The 19,658-nt window shown below is 40.7% G+C and overlaps 1 protein-coding gene across 10 annotated transcripts in view; it reads left to right on the top strand.

Moving 5' to 3' along the window:
* The window catches only part of LDB2 (LIM domain binding 2), a 264,065-nt gene that overhangs the window by 32,946 nt on the left and 211,461 nt on the right, over window positions 1-19,658 (top strand). For 8 of the 10 annotated variants that reach the window (XM_069014367.1, XM_069014369.1, XM_069014368.1 and 5 more), the window contains exon 1: window positions 17,316-17,571. In XM_069014367.1, coding sequence (XP_068870468.1) covers window positions 17,440-17,571 — 132 coding nt within the window. In that variant the 5' untranslated portion in view covers window positions 17,316-17,439. Of the gene's footprint in view, window positions 1-17,315; window positions 17,572-19,658 lie in introns of those variants that run through there. The other 2 variants (XM_069014373.1, XM_069014372.1) reach the window with 2 other exon arrangements.

The raw sequence follows: 19,658 nt of genomic DNA on the forward strand, positions 1-19,658 counted from the left end.
GTGGCCATATGACCCTCTCAGCAGGAAAAGAGGGCACGGAGAGAGGCTGTGCACAGAGAAGCATACAAGGATATTCATGAGCTGGGAAATTTTGCAGCAAAAAATAGCTTTCCTGCATAGTCAATGGTGCATAGCGTTCGGTTTAAAAACCCTTATTAAATTAAGAGGAGCTTTCTGCATCCCCCAGCCTTTGCCGCTGCTGCTGTTTGTACTTCCATAATGTTGTTGAGAAAACTGGGGCTTAATATCAACTTGAAGGTTTAGAAAAATGCAATAACATTCAGATACAACTTGATTACAGACTGAACAGAGCTACAGAGCACAAAAACTGATATGTCTGGGGAATCTAGCTCTTCTGAATCTCTTTGTTCCTTTTAAAAAAAATTCTTAAAAAATAAATGTCTATGTCTATATGCATTCCTTTGTCAACACAGGAAGATGGAGGGATTGGCAGCTAGGCATTCTTCAATGTGTTAATTATCTAATGTCTTCTGTTCTTTAAAATTCTCTGATTTTTCTTCCTTTATTTTCTCTCAGATTAAAAAGCTGAGCCCTTCTCTTGCACTCTGATCATAGTTCTCATGCTGTGTATTTAATACAGCATATTTTTTAATTCACAAGCATACTCTTTCAGTCATTGCTATAGCCACTATAGCTCTGACTACCTTTTTGTTGTGGTGTAAACATCTTTTCCCTGCGGTATTTTTATGGCATAACAAACCTTTATTTATTTCTTCATTTATTATTTTAAAAACCAATACAGTTTTCCACCCGAAATACCCATTTTTACATAACCTTGAGATGCCTATTCATTCTTTCTCAGAAGGAGTTCAGGGGAAAGGTGCAGAGCCCCTCTAAATCACAAATGAAATGAGTTTGTTGGCTTGAATAGTATTTCTCCTTTCAACCCTCACACATTTCAGTGCATTCCATTAGTCATTGTTCAAATGAGGCTGTTTTCCGACCCCAGAGGCAGGGGAGGAGGGAGTTTGGGGCTTAAATGAGTTTGCCGATCAGTACATAGAGGCGCATTGTTTCTCATCTTATATTTTGTATGTTCTGTTTACAGAATATAACTCCAGTTCCCTGTACCAAAATGTTTCAGGTTTTGAGCTTACTGTATGTTTGATGCAGCTAATTTAAATAAATGACTTTCACATTTAAGCAATTAAACCTATAATTAGCACTGTTTGAATGAACTAATCAGCTAATACCCTATGACACGCGGTTCTTTTTTTCTCTAAATATTTTTAAAGGGAAAGGAGAGAGATTTATAAAACATTATAGATGATGCAGTAAAAAAAATAAGCTTTGATTCATGAAAATTACAAAACACCACCACAAACTATTTAGACCAATGTTTGCCTCTTGCCTTCCAGGGAATGTGGAATTATGCACACTCATTTCCTCTGAATTCAGGGGAAAAGACTGCAATAAACAAAGCAGTGAATCTTTTCCAAAATGAGGCAAACTTCTACCAGTGTTGTGTGTTTTTAAACACACTTTCAGAGGTACTCTGGGCTCACTGTATTTTAAAACGTGTCTATACATCTAATCCAGTGGTAGGAGAGCTGCGTAAGACAAACCCTTGGGAGATTCCCTCTGACTGGCAGAACTTTAGCTGCTCTCAATAAGATGGAAATTTATTAAGAGAAAATTTTCCTGGTATCCTCTGAAAAACAGCATTTCTGATAAAAATCTTGTTCTCTGACAGAAGTCTAACAAGATACATTTGTTAGCTGGTTTCACTCCTTGGATTCATCTGTTAATTTTAATTCTTATGTTGCACTGCTGTGTGTTTATGTTCTGAGACAGACATGATCTATGTGTGCCCACTGGAGATTGAGATGTTGAGGGTGAGAAAGCACAGAAGTTTAGGAGAAAGTTTGCCTTTTCTATTTTCCCCCTCTACTTAAAGGGGAAGAAAAGCCCTTACATTTTTATTAAATCTTGAATTTGTGGATAAATGTTGTGCTTCTTCATGTCTATGTTGCTACAGACTTCTATTACTACAGAAAAAAGCCTAATTTACCATATAATTTTTCTTCTCTTCAGTGCTGTTGTCCCTAAATGTCATAGTGCCACACATAGGCCTTACAAGTCACACCACATACCAGCATTTTACTTTTTTTTCCCATTAGAACACCATTAAATGTCTTCAAATGTGCAAAACAGCTTGAACGCCCTTGAGTTGTTAAACTCTGCTTGTTTTCACAGTAGCTCCACTAAGGCTGGGATTTAAGATCGTTCTCTGCAGCCTAGTTTTCCCTTGAGTCTCTACCTCATGTGGGGCTGAGGCTGGAAGATTTTCAAAGAAGGAATGTTGATTTTTAATAAATAAGGTTGGCGTTAGGAACCCTTCCCCCAGCATTATGACTAGCCAAAGTTAATTGGTACTCAGTGCTCTCTTCTTGCAGAGCAAAAGGACAGCAGGAAGATGGCCAATAGCCTTTAGTGGTTATATGGCTCACCAAACTTAAGTGAACTTCTTTCTTTTTCTGTGTGATAACCACCTTCTGAAAGTACTTTTTCATCTGTCAAGCTTAAGGTAAGAACTAGTTTAGGTTTTGATTGTTTTTGTCAAAAGTTTTGGGGAGAGCAGGAGAGAAGAAAGGGGTCAAAGGAAAGTGCTGCCATATCAAAACTTTTTAAAATAGGATTAGATTCACCCTTGCTTTGGATGGAAAGTCTCACTTCAACTGGGAAAAATTTTTTTAAATAAGAGAAAGATATGCTACTACTCTATGCAACCAATACTGAGAAGATCTGGGTTTGAACCATTTGGTTCAGAGAAGAACCTTGCACCTCAGGCTTTTACACTTTTAGGCAAAGGATTTCATCACTCAGTTATTTCCCATGTCTTTCTTCCTGATGCTTCCAAATATTTCCCTCAACCTGGAATAGGGAAAATCTTTATTTTATTAAGCTTCAATATAATTTCTTGGCTCTGCTTCTGAAAATTAGGGTATGGGTATCTGAAGCACTGACAGTTCTCACTGCAGATGAAATCTGAAGGAGCAGCTGATGAGCAACAGCCCAGGGAAATCAAAGTCTATGTATTTAAAGCTGGGCGACTAATCACTGAGGCACTCCGAAGTTGAGAAATTCACAAATTTTAGCATTATTCTTGCTATGTTTTGGAGCTCATATGCAAAACCAGAAGCACTTATGCCCTATTATATAGGAGAGGAATTTGTCAGTATAAAAATAGGTGCCTCCATTTGGGAGGCGTATTATACTGGTGAAGTTTCTAGAACAGGTCATGAGAAAAAAGATAATTTCTTATTCAGGCAGCTTTGGGATAAAGTGTAGTGAATATTATATGACAGGGCTGGCAAAGTTCCCACATGGACTGAAGAACCTTCCCCTATGATAAGAAAATCCTGAGTACTGACACTCAGCATCAGCAGAAAGGAGGCGGCCCCACAAGCCACCCCACAGGATCATGGTCAGTCTTGCAGAGGCTCCCTGGAAATCTAAACAATGATCACTCCAGGCTGCAGATTAACTGGACCTTTTCTTAGTGCACATCTGCCAAACCATAGGTTGGCATACCAAAGGTTGGCACACCAAAGGCTTGTAAGGGAAATTCTGCTAAATTACTCTGGTCATAATTTCACAGATTTGGAATAAAGTGTTTTTGCTTCCAGGTAGCTCATAATTTCTTGAGCAGAATGAAAATGGAAAAGACTTCAAAACTATTTAAATCTATTTTTTTAATTTAATAATGTCTGTATGATATAAAATAATGGTCGTTCTTATTAAGTATTGACAGCAATTACCTCTGAATGCAATTCTTTAAATACCACGAAATATCCAGTTAAAGCAGCTTCTGTGACATACCTACCTCCTACACAGGACAATAACCTATCACTGTGTTAGGGTCTATGTGCTGTTAGCACAGCTGACCTCACACAGCAAAAGTTATATCCGCAAAAAAATTCTAAATACTATCCCAGTTGGTTCAAAGTTTAAGATTCTACTTTGAGACGTAGAAATGCTATTTTCAAAACTATTCTGCTTGTTGTTTCTATTCATTGTTTCCATGGCAGAGCTGAAAAACTGTTACAGCTGTGTTTTGGGTGGTCTATTGTATGCCACTGTTGGTTTTGATTATTACATTCAACACTCTCTTGGTATGTGTTTCACTGTCCCACTGTCTCCACATAAATATGGAATGGTGCTGCCTCCACCCGTTGTTTATTCAATTGCTCTGGCTTACAAAGTGGGAAACGTAACTTTTTTTCCCTCTTCTGCTTAAGGGGTTCACAGCTCCTAGGAGCTTGCCATAAACACGACATTATAGCTTAATATTTAAGAAGACATTGCTCTGCTCTTCCTTTGGGAGAAGTCACAGAGTCAAATACAGAACACAGAAGAAGCAGCAGGATTCAATGTCCAAGGGATAATGACAGCTGGCTGAGATGAGGACACCAGGTTTCTGCTGGTCAGATTAAAAAAAAAAAAAAAAAAAAGGAGAAACACAACAAGTAATATAGATAGATATAGGCTAAGTTATTGCTGACCTGGTTTTTAAACATGCTCTTATAAAGACTTGCTAAAGTCAATCAGGCAACACATAATGCATTTACCTGGAATATACTGCACAATGTAATGGAGACTAACTTTCAATAACACGGGATTAAATGTCTGAATTTGAATATTGCTCCAGAAGATGTGATTTATTAAAGGTTCATAACCCTCAAAACTGAATTATGAGTAGTTAAAACACCAACTGCTGTCTGTAAAATACACATATTTGCTGCAGAAAATAAAAAAAATGGGAAAATAAAAGATCCAGAATTGTGAAAATGAGTGACTGACAGTGTAAAATTAATGATTACCTGTATAAAATGACAGTTGTAAATACAGTGTGTCTAAGCTGACCAGCAGAACGCGTCCTGTCCTGTGCAGCAGCTAGCCTGGATCAGAGCAAACAGAAACTGCATTGGGGCCTGTCCTCTCCTGCTTTGCAATTATCTGGTATTTGATCTCCTGCAGATGAAGCAAGACCTTGCAGCCTGGCCATAAGAAACACCCCATTATAAACCTGCTCCTTAAAGTGGGCTTAGGACAGCTGAGACATGTACTTAGAATCAGAAGTAACTGATGCCTTGCAACAGTCAACAGAAAACTTTCTTATGCCACGTATTTTTCTTAACTATGCGATCTTATGTGGTTTTAATTACTTGACAAAGTGTTCCCATTTTATTTTGGTATTTCTTTGTCCAGTTTTCACCAAGAATAGGAAATCTGAAAAGGCAGGATTTTAAGCTCAAATTACAATTCAAAACTTCAGATGTTTGTCTGAAACTCATCTGAGCTGTCTGCATGTGTGTTCTAGGTTAGTTTGGGCAATATTGTTAAATGAACTTTTTGAATGTAAGATTTTCAATCATTGATTAAGGAGTAAAAATAAAATTAAAATCCAGGGCATTATTTGTGAATTATTAAAGGGTTCTAAAATTAGGATCAATTCTCATGAAGGAACAATACACAAGATGGGGCACGTCCCCCACACCACCACTAAGCTTTTGTATTAGTGAAAAACAGAAGCCTGTAACCTACTTGGCTTAACAGTAGAGTGGGAGTTGGTTGAACACCTGAATGGACATAACTCTGGGTTAAATGGGGATGACTACAAGCCACATAGATCCTGTTGTGGATACCATTCCCTCCTCTCTTTCCTCTGGCTATATCCAAGTCTTGAATAATATTTCAAGGAACTGTGACCTAAATTCAGATGATTGATCACAGTAGCAGTAGAGTAAACTTTCAGTACATCTTCACATTGACAGTGAACCTGGTATCAAACTTTAACCTCCAGCACTTTGCTTTCCTATAAAATAAAAATATTCCATCTTAAATCACTGCCTTTTCAAAAACCTAAACAAAACCATAAAGTCCAACGCTTTTTCCCTTTCCACTGATTTCCATATGATTCCAAGTTTCTTATCTCTCTGATTTCTCATGTACTCCCCCTTACCTTTCCTGATCTCCCACAAAACTCTGGCAGAATATCAACAGATCTGATAGCTTCTTCTGGGCTGGCTGCCATTACCATATTTATGTCCTTCAGGGTTTCTGTGGGACTGATGACGCACAATACATCATTGGGCTGCTGTGACCAAACAAGGTTTGTGTGCTGCAGCTTCCCCCAGCATTTTGCCAGAAGTGCTGAGACTTGTCAAGGGGATGAAGAAAGATGAGTAAATGTTGATGAAGGATGGAGGAATAGTGTTGAAACAGAGTAGATGTTGGGTAGGAGGAGAGGTCTAAAAACAGTGGCAGGGGAAGAGTTAGTAGGTGTTTCAGAAATATCTGAAATTGAAGGGAAGATAGACGTATTTTGGTTCAGGATAAGTTGCAAGGAACGGACTATTAGAGGGAAATGAAAATTGAGAATTAAATGGAACAGATGAAAAAGGTGAGTTTGTATCAGGAGAATGATGATGCTCGCCCCTGCACAGGATGATGATGATTATGATGAAGAAGAAGCTTCATTAGGATTTAGCAAAATAAGCATTTTTGTGTCTTTGCCTTTGGCTGAACTGAACTATACTTTCCAGCCTTTGTGAAATAGCCTGTCCCTAACTGTGGTCCATTGCTAATGAGTATTAACTTATGTATGATGAGGATTATGTCTACATTGCAGGATAGGATCCCATGGGTGAGCCTTGCAGTGATGCTCTATCTGGGTGTTGGGAGAACAATGGGATGTGCTGCCTGCCCCTTTACCTCACTGCCAGCAGAAGAAGACCTGGCTTCATGAACTTACATATGAAAGTTTAGAGACATCAGTCTGAACAGCTGGGCAATCAGTGTCCCAAACACACTGGAGAGTGTGTCTGCCTTGATACACACCACCAGATTCCACTGATCCCATGCCCTTATGATATGTGTAGGAATGGCGGAATATGATTTGCACAAAATATGCCTATGGAAATGACATTCTGAAATTAGTAATAAATTATGTCAAGCTGTATGCATGATATATGCTCCCAGTTTCTTTCAAGAAACACCATTAACTTAAATTTTGGGTTGTTAAAATTCATTTAGCACCACACCTTGTAAAAATGTAAGAAATAGCTAGTACAGTCACTCAGCTATTCCAGTCTCCCAACTCAGTCTCACCTCTTAACTCTTCATCATAACGAGCAGTCTCTTTGAAGAATGTTTGTGAGAGATGCATGACAACCCCAAATACACGTAAATAAAAACTTTGGAAGATGAGGCAAAGGGGTCTCTCCTTTTTATATTACAGCCTTGTTGCCACACTGAGACTATGCCAAGTGTAACCTCTGTCTTTGTAAACGCCTACTTTTTCTCTAAAGATTTTCCCAGTGACTCAATTTGATTGTTTTGAATCAAGGACATTAATTAGAATTTGAATTTTAGAATTTCAAAAGTGTCAAATGCTTAAAATTGTGCCATAGCACATATAGTTACAACTAAGACCTTCTGGGAAGAGTGAAAGAGGTAAAAGCAGTAAACATACAGAAATTAGTCTGGATAAGTTTTCAACAACTGAACTTGATTTTAAAATATTTCCTCTGTACAAGTTAATAAAAATGAAGTTTAAGTATTGAATACTTAAAAAAACTATGTCTTGGGGTGACTATTTTTACTTTTGACTTATTTGCCATCAGATGTGCTCCCTAAAACTATATAGAGAACCCTCAGCTGCCAAATGGAGGTGTGACTGCAGATCATATACAAACTACCTACCCTGCAAAGGGAATAGTAGCAGCAAGGACACAACCCATGAATATGTCCCTCTATGAACCTGACTGCACACACTGGTCACATACTCATCCTGATACCCCCATCCCATTGTTCTTTTTATTACTTCACTAGAAAAACCTAAGTGAGCTTAGCTATGTCTGGCAAACACTTTGGTCTGGCCCATAATGCAAAGAAGTTCTGAAAATGTAAACTCAGTTAATCAAAATGTGAAATGGTTTAAATGTTTGGGTTTTTTCAATGGCATATTTCAGGGCAGACTTAGCTCCAGGTGTGTGAACACCTCCTTTGTTTTGATCTCTGTGCAATGCATCTTACTAACTAGGGTGCAATTATAACATATGTATATACATGAAATACAAAGGTTGTATGAAGACTTAGGAAATTTTCAGTGCTCATGCTGTTAATGTGAAACAGCCCTGTAATTGTCCTCATTATGTTCGTAATTCTTTAGCTGACTAAATGTCCCTTCTCGCACACTTTCATTTATTCTTCTCCTCAAATCTTAAGATTACCAGTTTAAAAATGCAAGAAACTAGAATATTGTGACTTAGAATCTTAATGCCCGAATTCAGTCCAGAATTTCATATCATGTTAAGGATTAGTTGTTTTTAAAATAATGGGCATTGTTGTGCTACCCATTCTAGCTAAGACATTCAGGTCCTGTGATAATTGTACTTGCTTTTTTGGCTTTTGCAAATTAACACAAATGTCCTGATGGTTAATTTAAAGACTTTTATCTTCTCTCCAAAATTTCTACCTTTACTGGATTCACATCTGTAGTTTTATTTAATGTGAACCAGATGTTGAAACCCAGGCAATATTTACTGGGATACTTGCACTTAAGAAGGCCTGCTACAGACAGAGTGTTGTGCCAGTTCCCTGCGTAGAGTGTCAAGCAAAAATAAAGGGTTCTGGAGGTTTTTTCTGTTTGTCTAATTAGAAACAAAGCTTTCTAATCAATAACCTTCAAACTTCAAACTCCACAAGCAAGGAGATACGGCAAATGTACAGGAATTCCACAAGCTGTTGTACTTCATGCACAAAATATTGTGTTGTTAAAACTGTGGGGTTTTAATACACCAGTATAAAAGGCACCCTGGCATGGCTGCAGAATCCATGCAATGGGATGATGCTGGGAAGACAGCAGACAGCAGAGAGCAGAATGCACTCTGAGAATCAGAAATCAAAGCTAGCAATGAGAGTTGAAGCTGGGAGATGCATCTGCTGCCATTGAGTAGCTGGTTGGTGGTGTCCTGTCTCCATGAGAGACAGCAGCTCCTGATGTGGGCCAAGTTTCAAGTCAGAGGGAGCTCAAATCTGCTGCTTCTCCAGAGATGTCAGCATCTTTCCATGCGCTCTGCAATTTGTGCATGCCAGACTTGTTTAAGATGCGTCTGGTGTGTTTTAAATACTGAATTAGATACATGTTCACTTTTTTGGTCATTGTTTGGATATAGGTAACTGGGTAGCATACCTGGAAGGTATGAGATGAAGAAAGAACAGAATCTATGAGATAGAGGAGATAAAGATGTGCTCATCTTTATATATTTTTACATATCTTTATATATTTTCCTCAGACTCTGTTTTTCTGTGCAAACTCATTATTCACTTAAAGGAGAGGCACAGCCAGTCTTTCGTCTTCATGAGCTGGAACATTTTGCTCTTGCAGCATAATCAGATTTTCCAAGCAAAACTCCTGGTTATTTCACTCATATTTATGCAGTCGTACAAGGCCTTGGCAAAACTCAAGCACTGCAGAGCACGGTAACATTTCAAATTAAAAAACTTAAAATGATAACAAGTACTTAAATTTTAAAGGCCAAATTAAAAAAATATGTTGTGTCTACAAAATATGCATACAAGTAACAGATTGCATTTTTTTACATATTGAGTGTACAGCCTAAAACAGTGGAGAGAGTACCTGAAATGGTGATATCCAGAATCTCAATGAATTGTATTCTGCATGCTTTCATTTCCTGGCAAGTTTTGGCTTGTGTTTTGCAAGCACAAAGGTCTAAGATCAAATTAAGATCGAAACGCTTATGATCAAATCTTTACAAAAAATGGAGTATAAATTAGAAACATGAAATAAAAGAGTGAAAAAAATCTGTGTAGTAAATAATATTTTTTCAACATACATTTCTTTATGCAATTGGTTGGGACTTTGTGTTAAAATAACTGAATAAATAAAACAGAGTGGCACTGCATGTTTTGTAGCAAGGCATGACAATTGGTTCAAAACAACGTGCTGAATGCAGTCCAGGATTTGGTGGGACCATGTTTCAGTTACATGGTAAAGGCATAGTTACAAGTTCCAAATCGGTCATAAATGAATCCCACCTTGGTACCAGGCACATAATTTCTCCATGCATCATTCCCTTTCACACCAGTTCTCCTGTACATCCCTGACTTGTTCTGCTTAGTATGTACATCTCTGCTGTGCAAGATCCAAAGGCAAATCCTTAAGTCATAATTTCCTGAGGTATAACCACATTTCTGCCATTGACTTCCTCAGTCATTCAACCTTCCCTTACCTTCCACACCTGTAAAATAGGGAGAGAGACCCCTATGCAGGAAGTTGCACAGTTTTGTCATAGTGCTAATCACCACAGTGTCTCTATGAATGTTTATAAAGTGCTTTGAAGATGAAAATTGCCAAAGAAGCTAGGGATGATTATTATAAGTTAATGAATAAATTTCAACATGTATTTGATTGCCAGGTAATTCAGACGGGAATCACCAACCCTACCCTCTCTTCGAAGAAGAAAAGTTGACAGTCAGCTAGTTGCTAATTAGCACTCAACAGAAATGCCTCCAAAGCTGAGTGCTCCCAGTTGAGTCCTTTAAAAAGTAATCTTTCAACTAATTGAAATATGCTGAAAGTTGAGCAGTCGGTGAGGTGTGTAACAGGTAAATCAGTATGGTGGAGTTGGTTATGGAGAAGGAATACTAAGCTTTTCCAGGTAGGAAAAGCCACCCAGAATGAACATGTCAGGTGAATCACTAGCCAAAATGAGCATCTCTTTTTCATATTCACATATCTGTTCTAAGACCCAGGTTAGGGAGGAAGGGTTGCTTAACGAGTATGTTGAAGTCTAGTTAGTGTTGTTTATTTCTTACTATATTGAGGGGTAGTTAAAATGATTCTTGCTTTGGACTGAGATAGACTAAAGAAATTTGGAATAAAAAATTGCATAATACATTAAAGCTGAGTGACTGTGCCACATGCATTTAATTCATATTTAGCTCGTCTGTAAGGGAAACTAGTATATCAGAAAGGGGCTCAGATGCTTCAGGCCCTTTCCTCTCTCCTGACCTGTCTGATTTTTTGCTAGAGGGTCAGTCTCCCAGACCACAGTCTGCTCCTGTAGCCTCCCCCACCACTTCTTTGGAGATTTTTTTTTGGCTGTCTGCCAATGCTATAAACTGCAGCACTGTCTTCTCTGCTGCTGAAGGCTGTTTTCTTCCTCAGCCACTGGGAGATGGCTGCCAAAGGCAAATTACACGAATTTCATCCCTTCCTTTCCCCTGTTTGACTGCTCTAAATTCACCATCCTCAGCATCACTTCTTCATACTTTCTTCAGGGAAAACACACTCAGCAAAACTTGCTGAGCACTTTGAGTGGAGAATCTCAGTTGCTTCAAACTACCCTTCCCAGCATCAGTCTCCAGTGATAATCCACCCAAACTTCAGCAGCATGTATCCCCAGGCAGGGGGTGGGGAAGGGGAAACCGAATATGTAGGGTGGGAAGCTATCAAGGCAGGTATGATTAATGGGAAAGGAATTCTGCTTCAAGAGGAGCTGTGGGCAAGTATGTGCAATATGAAAGAAAGTGGGGAGATGGAACGAAACAAGACATAAGTGTTCTTGAAGCTGCTGGATTCTCAAAAGCTGCCTTCATGGCGTCCTCAGAGACTCAACAAAACCAAGCTATATTAAATCTCTTTGCTGTTTTACTAGTGTGGTAGATGCTGTCAATGGGCAGATATTCCTTGGTCTCCTGAGGCTGCTGCAGCCCCGAGAAGCTCCCCTGGAGGTCAATAGCTGAGTATGTCACATTTGAGATCTCATCCTCTCCTCCCAGCACCTATTTCCCCTAACAGTAGTCCCTCTCACATGGTCACAAAGTACTTTGTAGTTACAGTGCCCAGGTGGGATGCAGGGTAGATGGAGGCTGCCCAAGTCCACTCAGGTGCTGCACTGACAGCATGGTGAGGAACAAAATGAAGCCACTCAGGCTTAAAGCATGAATCTCCTGTGAGCTGAGCAGCTGGACTGCAGCTGGGAGCTCCTACAGACCAGTATCCCTCTGCAGTGGCACAGAGAGGACACTTAAAACATAGCCTCGGTTTACCACGGCTTAATTGGAGAGATGGTAAGTCAGTTTTTCTGCTACATCTTGGTGGATTTAGAAGGCCAATCAATGTTAACATCAAGATAAGATTTTCATCACTTCAAATTTGTTCCATGTTTACTTCCTCTGCTCTGTGTCCTTCAGGTGCTGTGCAGGTACTGGATGAGTAAAGCAGACAAATTGCTCAGTCAGGCATGGGCAGGCTCCTCAAAGACTGCTTTCAGCTGAGCATTCATACAGTTTACAGACAAAATTAAATATCCATTTTGATGGAGGACAAAGATGTTGTGTATACTGAAGAACTGAAAATATTTAAAATCCCTTCTGTGTTATCATAAATTTAGAAGTACTTCTAGCATCACTAGTGAGTGCTGGAGCTGTAACTCTAATTTACTAGGATTAAACAGGGGAAGAGAATTCTTAGAATCTTCATTTGTATTGAGTTATAATTATATGTAATTTATGCAAGGTGGGCTTGAGCTTGCAAAAAGCCTGAAGCATTTAAAAGATGTGAACCCTTCTTGCCATTATAAACTCTGAAACACAATAGTTTTGGTGGGCCCCATTTATGGATTTTTTAAAAACCCTTCTGATAAAAATAATCATGTCATTCATTAATGTCAGAAAATGAAAATTATCACAACAATAATAAAAAATAATCTACCTGGAAAAAATCTGGAAGTGTACACTGAGCTCAGTCAACATTTTTAACAATGGCTAGAACAGATTTATTTGGTTTCCTGTCCACAAATTATCTGTGAAAGGGCACTGTTTTCTGGAATATATTTTTATTCCAATGTATTAATATTTAATGCAAACAAATTACAGCTTCTAGTTTTCCTATAAATTCCAAGCATCTGGTACACTCTCTTCTATAGCTGTAGAAATGAATGGAAGTAACCTGACGCCTGTCAAAATCCTGTGTTTGAGCTCTGCAGTTGAGTATGTATTACAGATGGTTGGGTATTGCTGGTGTTTCTTCATTGTGCATCCCAGCTTTTGATAAGCATATTTCATTTAGTCACTCTTGAGCATCCACAGGAAAACAGTTTTTTTCTTTTACCTAAGGCGACTCCATCAGAAGTCTTCAATGCTATCTGGCTTTTGTTTAAACAAAGGATAGTTTGAAAACGTGGTGTTGTTAGTTTTTAAAAAACAAATCATGTTTACTTGAGCATTCTCAATATTCAAGTACCTGTAGTTTTTATCTCTTCATAAGCTATGCATCTTTAACTAAGATCAGTCTCTACTGTCTTTCAAAAGCTACAAAACACCTTAAATGTATCCTTGTAAACCTGATTTCTGACAGAGGCTGAACAGTCAACACATACTAGGGATAAATACAGCAATTACACCTATTTACAGCTGTATCACTTTTTGCATTATTATTATTACTAAGCGGTTATTAAAAATAGTGCAGCCTTCAGAGCTGCTTGTGTTGTCAGCCTGGCAAAGCGAGGGCTGTGCCTCAGCCGCACGTGGTGCTTTCGGCAGGGCTGTGCCACAGGGCTGTCTGTGGCATGGTGTGGCAGTGGCAGCACAGGAGCCCTCCCAGGTGCTCCTCCCACTCCTGTGCCAGGTGCTCCTGCATGGACAAATGAACAAACTGCTCTGGTTCACCCTTTCTGGCTCCCTGCTTTTGTCCTGGAAGTTTCTGCTGTTGGTTTTTGCTCCTACTGTAGCGCAACTTGGCTACTCATAGGCACTAAAGGTGGGTGCAGAGGCAGAGGACATGCACCCTTCTGCTCCACCACAGCCATGCTTTCTCCTGAAATGAAGGGAAATTGTCCTCCAGAGCTGTCACACTGCGAGTCCTTGACTGGAGTGGGTCCTTCTGTTTCTGCCCAGGAGAGGGCAATCCAGCACCCAGACTGCAGCCAGATTATCCCACGCCTCCTCTTGGGTGCCAAGGGGCTGTGTGGTGGTTAGTGCCTTGCCAGAGGGACACAAAACATGGCTCTGTGTCTGCTGGTGGGGTCTGATGGCACACGTCCACTCAGACAGGAATCACGAGCCTGTGTCCCTCTGCTCTGGTGGCCTCTCTCTGCTCTGGTGTCTTGTTTTGTGTTTGTGTGCAGCATCCAGGCAGGGTTGGGGTAAGCCAATGCAGTGTGCAGGTCTGGGGACTGGGGAACCAAGGACAAGTCCCAGTCCTTCCTTTCTGGCCTCCAGGTGCTGGAGTAAGTCTCGCCACTCTGAGGTGCAGCAGTATTTGCACGTGCATACACCCATGTAAAGACAGCTCTGCACACACTGTTTCCTCATCTGCTGGTAGCCAGGCATAGGCACAGCCACAGGAGGAGACTCATTTTCAGATTTGGGAAGAATAGTCTCTTCCTCTTGTTTCCCTCCACCTCTTTTTTTCCTCTGCTCACATTAAATTTGTTTTCCAGATTAAGGAATTTATTGACTGCCCTAAATCTTGGGTCAGACATTTGCCCTCGACCCCTGAGCCACTTTGGGTAGCAGCTTGATGCCAGTGGTGCAGGGGGTTTGGAGCAGCCCAGGCAATGGGGCCAGCTGCACGCCCCCTAACCCACGCCCCCAGAGCACACACAAAACTTAAAAGGCAGAAGATCCAAGTGGGAATCGAGATGACACTGTCAGGATCCCTGTAACTTTATGTTCCTTTGATTCTGCCTTCTGTTTTACTGTTCTGCGCATCACACTACTCTAGATGATAACAGGCAACTGGAAGAGCTGCCGGAGCCTGTAATTAGCAGGCTCCTACCCTGGGACTTGGTTCTTGCTGGTGGGCTGTAGGTGTGGGATAATTTGCCAGTTAATCAATGGGAATTATTAAAATATCACTGCATATTTTTGCTTTGTGCTAGACCCGTACACAGAAGCTCTTATAAGGGGGTTGAGGGGAGTATTCAGGGTTCCTAATCATGAAAGCAAATCCTACTGCTCCTTCCTTCCCCCCCCCCCCCCCCCCCACATCAGCCAAAATAAGAATACTAATATAAATGCTATGTTTAACTTCAGGGAAACAGTGAATTTTAGCTTAATCAAAAAGTCCTTAAAACAGAAATAGCTTTCAAGCTATGCAAAATTCCACCATTTTAATTACAGAAAACAGTGCATCCTTTCTTGGGCAAAAATGTTTTATTTCGGATTTGCTTCACAAAGAAAGCAAAATCTGTAACTTGGTAGATTTCTGGTTGGTTTTTTTTACATTTTTTAAAGTATGTCACACTTTGTCTATAAATATTGTGTTTATTAGTCTTGTAATTCTATTTTTTCTGGTTGTTTTGGTTTTAGGTTTTAAGATAACCTTGTTGGGATCTGTTAGAGTACAAGGTGGATGCAGGGAAGTTTTCTCCTAGGTGTGTAGCCATGTTACAGGCTTTTCATGGGGCCAGGGAACCCTGGCAGAGCAATGTCACAGTCCCTGCAGCAATATTGAGCCGAACGTTGCACATGCTATTTATTAAACTCAGCACCTCCACTGATGGTACTGGACTGGCAGTATAGTATTGCTACAGAGCTGGGGTGCTCTTAAAGAGAGAAGTGACATTCCTCATGTATTATCTGTTGTCTCTGTGTTTAGTGACAGAAGCTGTGGGAAGTCTATAAAAACAGCTCAATACGTCACTTCTTATGGAAACTGTTATTCCATAAGAACATACAGAAATAGTTTTGCTAAACAACTACTGGTAGGGCAAAGATAAATTATGATCCAGATCAGTGGTCAGTAGAACATAAAGTATGAACTTTCATATTTTATCCTGAAAAGAGAGCTCAGACTTTCCAGAATTAGCCAAATGCCTGTGAAAACTAGAATTTTTCAAATATGTCTCAAAATATTCCAACATTCAGTCAGATTTGAATTGAAATTTTGACAGTGGGTAAAGCCATATCATGCTCAAATATTTTTCGAGATTATTACAAAAATTTAGAAAAAGTAATGGCGCATGCCTTGATTTCCTCATCTGCGAAATGGGCGATCCCGCAGCGTTCATGCAGAGCATCCTGACTGAGAACCGTTGTGGCTGCAGCTGATTGTTATTCTCTTAATCATATTAGTTAACTAAATCTGTTCCTAGAGTGGTTCCATTTGCTTGAATGAATTTACATGAGAGATTAATTCAGCGCTGTTTATTGTTGTTTTTACATTTATTCCGTACTGTAAATAATGCCTGATACTTTACAGCTGTGTATGAGGACACAGTCTGTGCTTCGAGGACTTTTTCGTACAGGTAATTTGAAGGCTCTCCTCCTAGACCTTGCACTTACCCATTGAGCAGATGAGCCCATTTTGTTTATTCTGTATTTTGAGGACTTTTCGTTCACGTGGTGTCAGCTCCCAGCACTTTCCTGCAAGTATGATTCAACAGATAAAGTTCATCCCTCACTTCCACAGGGTGATCTCCTCCGCTTGCTCTCCCCTCCTCCCGCGGGACCCCCCTCCCCAATGTTAGATATTCACTGGCAACGCTCTCTAACCGCTACTGGATTTATGCCCAGCAGTGATCCTAAAAACTGGGAGCAGTCTCCCACCTAGCTGCCGACGCCTTTACGCCGGACAGCGGCGTCTAAAATGACCCATTTGTGTACGGCTGACCCACGCCAAAGGGCACTGCCGGTGCTTGTCCGGGGGTCCCGCTCTGCCACCCGCCCCTTTGTGCTTTCCCATTTTGCGGGAGGTTTCTGCGGCTGGCATCCGAGCGCTCTCCATTGTGTGAAGTGTGGCGTGCGGGGTTATTTCTTTGTGCCGGCCGCCCTCCCTGCCGTGCCCCGGGTGCGGCCCCCCCGCCCCGGGCAGCGCGGCACGGCCGCCCCGGGCGGGCAGCGGAGCCGTCGGGCGCGGGGGAAGCGCCGGCTGCCCGCGGCGGGATGGCCGTGGCCTGTGTTTATGTATTTTGTAGTAATCACATTTCTGACATTACCCGCGGGGTGATTGGCTCAGGCAGCTTTTAAACCACCTATATGCTAACGAGCCCGCCGCGGCTCCGGCGGGGCCTGCGGGGGGACAGCGAACCCCAACCCGCACCTCTGCCAGGCGGAGAGGGGGGATGGCATTTCTGAACTAGTCGGCAGCGCGGACAGGAAATGACCCCTCCAGAAACTGCTGCTTTAAAACCGAGCGGCGGTGCCTGAAGCTATCCAGCCTCCCTCTCCGTGTCTGGAGCCTGTGCGCTCCCGCTCCCCCCACCCCCCCGCCCGTCTCCGCCGGAGCGGGCTCCCACAGCAGTCCCCAGCCAGTGCGTGCAGCCTGGATGTGTGTGTGTGTGTGCGCGCCGCTACTTTGTACTGTGAAGAACACACAGCCCATGTGCTCTGTATGGATGTTGATGATACTCTGTGTAGCTTGAATCTCTGCAAGCAGGCAAGATGTCCAGCACACCACATGACCCTTTCTATTCTTCTCCTTTTGGCCCATTTTATAGGAGACACACACCATACATGGTGCAACCAGAGTACCGAATATATGAAATGAACAAGAGGCTGCAGTCGCGGACGGAGGTAAGTCCCCCAGCCTTGTTTTCCTGTGCATGGACCGTGGTAGGTTTCAGCCCGAATTCCAGCTGAAGCGTCCCACTAGACAGTACAGTATATGCAGGCATGAACCCTAATTAATTTAGTAGTTTAATTGGGTAATCCCTCATTATGTTTCCACGCAGAGCAACTCTTTGAGGAGATACCAGCTTAGGCTGAAATCATGAAATTACAGTACAGCACTTCAGGATTGATTATAATGCTGGTCTCAGGAAATTTCTTTGCCTTAGTGTGTTGTTTGCTCAGGATCTGTCCTGCTGGCATTTACAGCTATAATATTGCAAAGTATTGCTTCGGCTTTTGCACAAAATTAATTCTGGAATGTTGCAGGTTTAGGGGGAGAGACGAACATTTCTCTGCTTTTGTTTTGTAAACTCGTTAAAATGAAAAATGGATGATAACTGAAAAGAGGAGCGGAGTTTTAAAAACTTATTCCTGGGCTACTCTTAAAGTAGTCTTAAATGTTTGGGACAACCAACAAAAGAAATTTGTGTTTACATTTAGAATGCTGTTGCTTTTAGCAAGAGAGATGGTCAGTTCACTACTTTATCGTATAGCTGTCAAAAGTACCCAGTAATGTAAACTACATTCACTGTTGGTTATGCTTTGTATAATGTGTTAGTGGTTTGTACACCCTGGCTTCAAAATCCAGATCAGCCACTACAAAGAATATACTGAATGGGACAGGGAAATGCTTTTGTCATTAAAAAAAAAAAAAAAAAAAAAAAAAAAAAAAAAAAAAAAAAAAAATTGGGGGCTGCATCTTGTTATTTACATGGCTAAATAAAGCACACTTTTCAAGTCTGCTGAAGTGAAAGTGAATCAGGCTGCATTTCTGTCCATGTGTCTGTGTTTGTGCAGCAAACATTCTTGGTGCTGCAATTTTTCATAGTAGTTTATTAGTGGTGCCCTGAGAAGACTTTTAAAAAGTATGAATCTTTTATAGTAAACGGCTTTATACAGTGGCAAATATCTGCCAGGTTCATGCCACAAAGCATGGTGAAGGATCTCGGGTTGATCTGTTTGTTGTATTGTGATTCTTTAAGATAACATGAGGTTATCATAAAATAAAACACACATGCCTGAATTGTCAGCTAAGCCGTGGAGAATCTGTGACGTTTAATGTATATGATACAGCTAACGAGATGTGACCTGCTTTCTGATTGGGTACCGCCACGGGGTAACTGCTTTTCTATCACTGTTACCACTGCCAGGCTTAAAACGTTGCTGGGGAGTAATTGGTAATACACTTTGTGCTGGCTAAGAACTCCAAGCAGCTCTTTGCTCCCAAAATCATGGCAAGTGTTTTGTCAGTTTTGCCCCAAGTTGTTGGTTGCAGGGCGTTGTTGCCGTTTAGAATGAGGAGGTTCCTGGGGTTTGCTACTGATTGTTAGTGTCCTGCAACTCTGTTCCTTGCATTCCTGTACATATTCATAGCATAATTTATAGACTTTTTCATGTGAAAAGAGCAAATATGTATAACTGAGTGATTTCTTCAGAGCTTTATAAAAGCTGTCAGTGCTATCTTAGCCTTTTTACACATTATTTTAGTGGTACTTTTAATAATTGACCAGTTCCTGATTGTAGCTTCCTTATGGATGTTACACTAGAAAAGTTTTTGAGGGACTTTTGAAACAGCTTTCCCCTCCTTCGTTGCTGAGATGTGCTGAATTAAACTTCAGCACCTTTAACTGCAATTTTTGCTGCACAAATTCAGATGGATTGATGTGGGCAAAAAGCAATAACCCACTCTTCCTTGCTAGGAGTGCCTTGCTAGGTTTCAGCAGCATTTTACTTTGACAGACAGTGTTTAGTTAATGAAGGCCTTATGCTCCAGCATTTCTTTTATTTGCTCAGAATAAAAATTCTTTTGCTTTGTGATTGTTCAGTGTTTGTATTCTGGTTCTCTGTTTTTTCAGTTTATGAGCTCTGTGTTGTAAGCATTATTGTCCATTGAAATGTGTTTTCTAGCTAACTTCAGTTCATCTCATTCATCCTTCAATTAAAACATCTCCTTAATGAACAAACAAAAAAATTAAACTAGTTTCTAGGGA

This window comes from Aphelocoma coerulescens, chromosome 4 (genome assembly GCF_041296385.1).
Source record: "Aphelocoma coerulescens isolate FSJ_1873_10779 chromosome 4, UR_Acoe_1.0, whole genome shotgun sequence".
Lineage (NCBI taxonomy): Eukaryota > Metazoa > Chordata > Aves > Passeriformes > Corvidae > Aphelocoma > Aphelocoma coerulescens.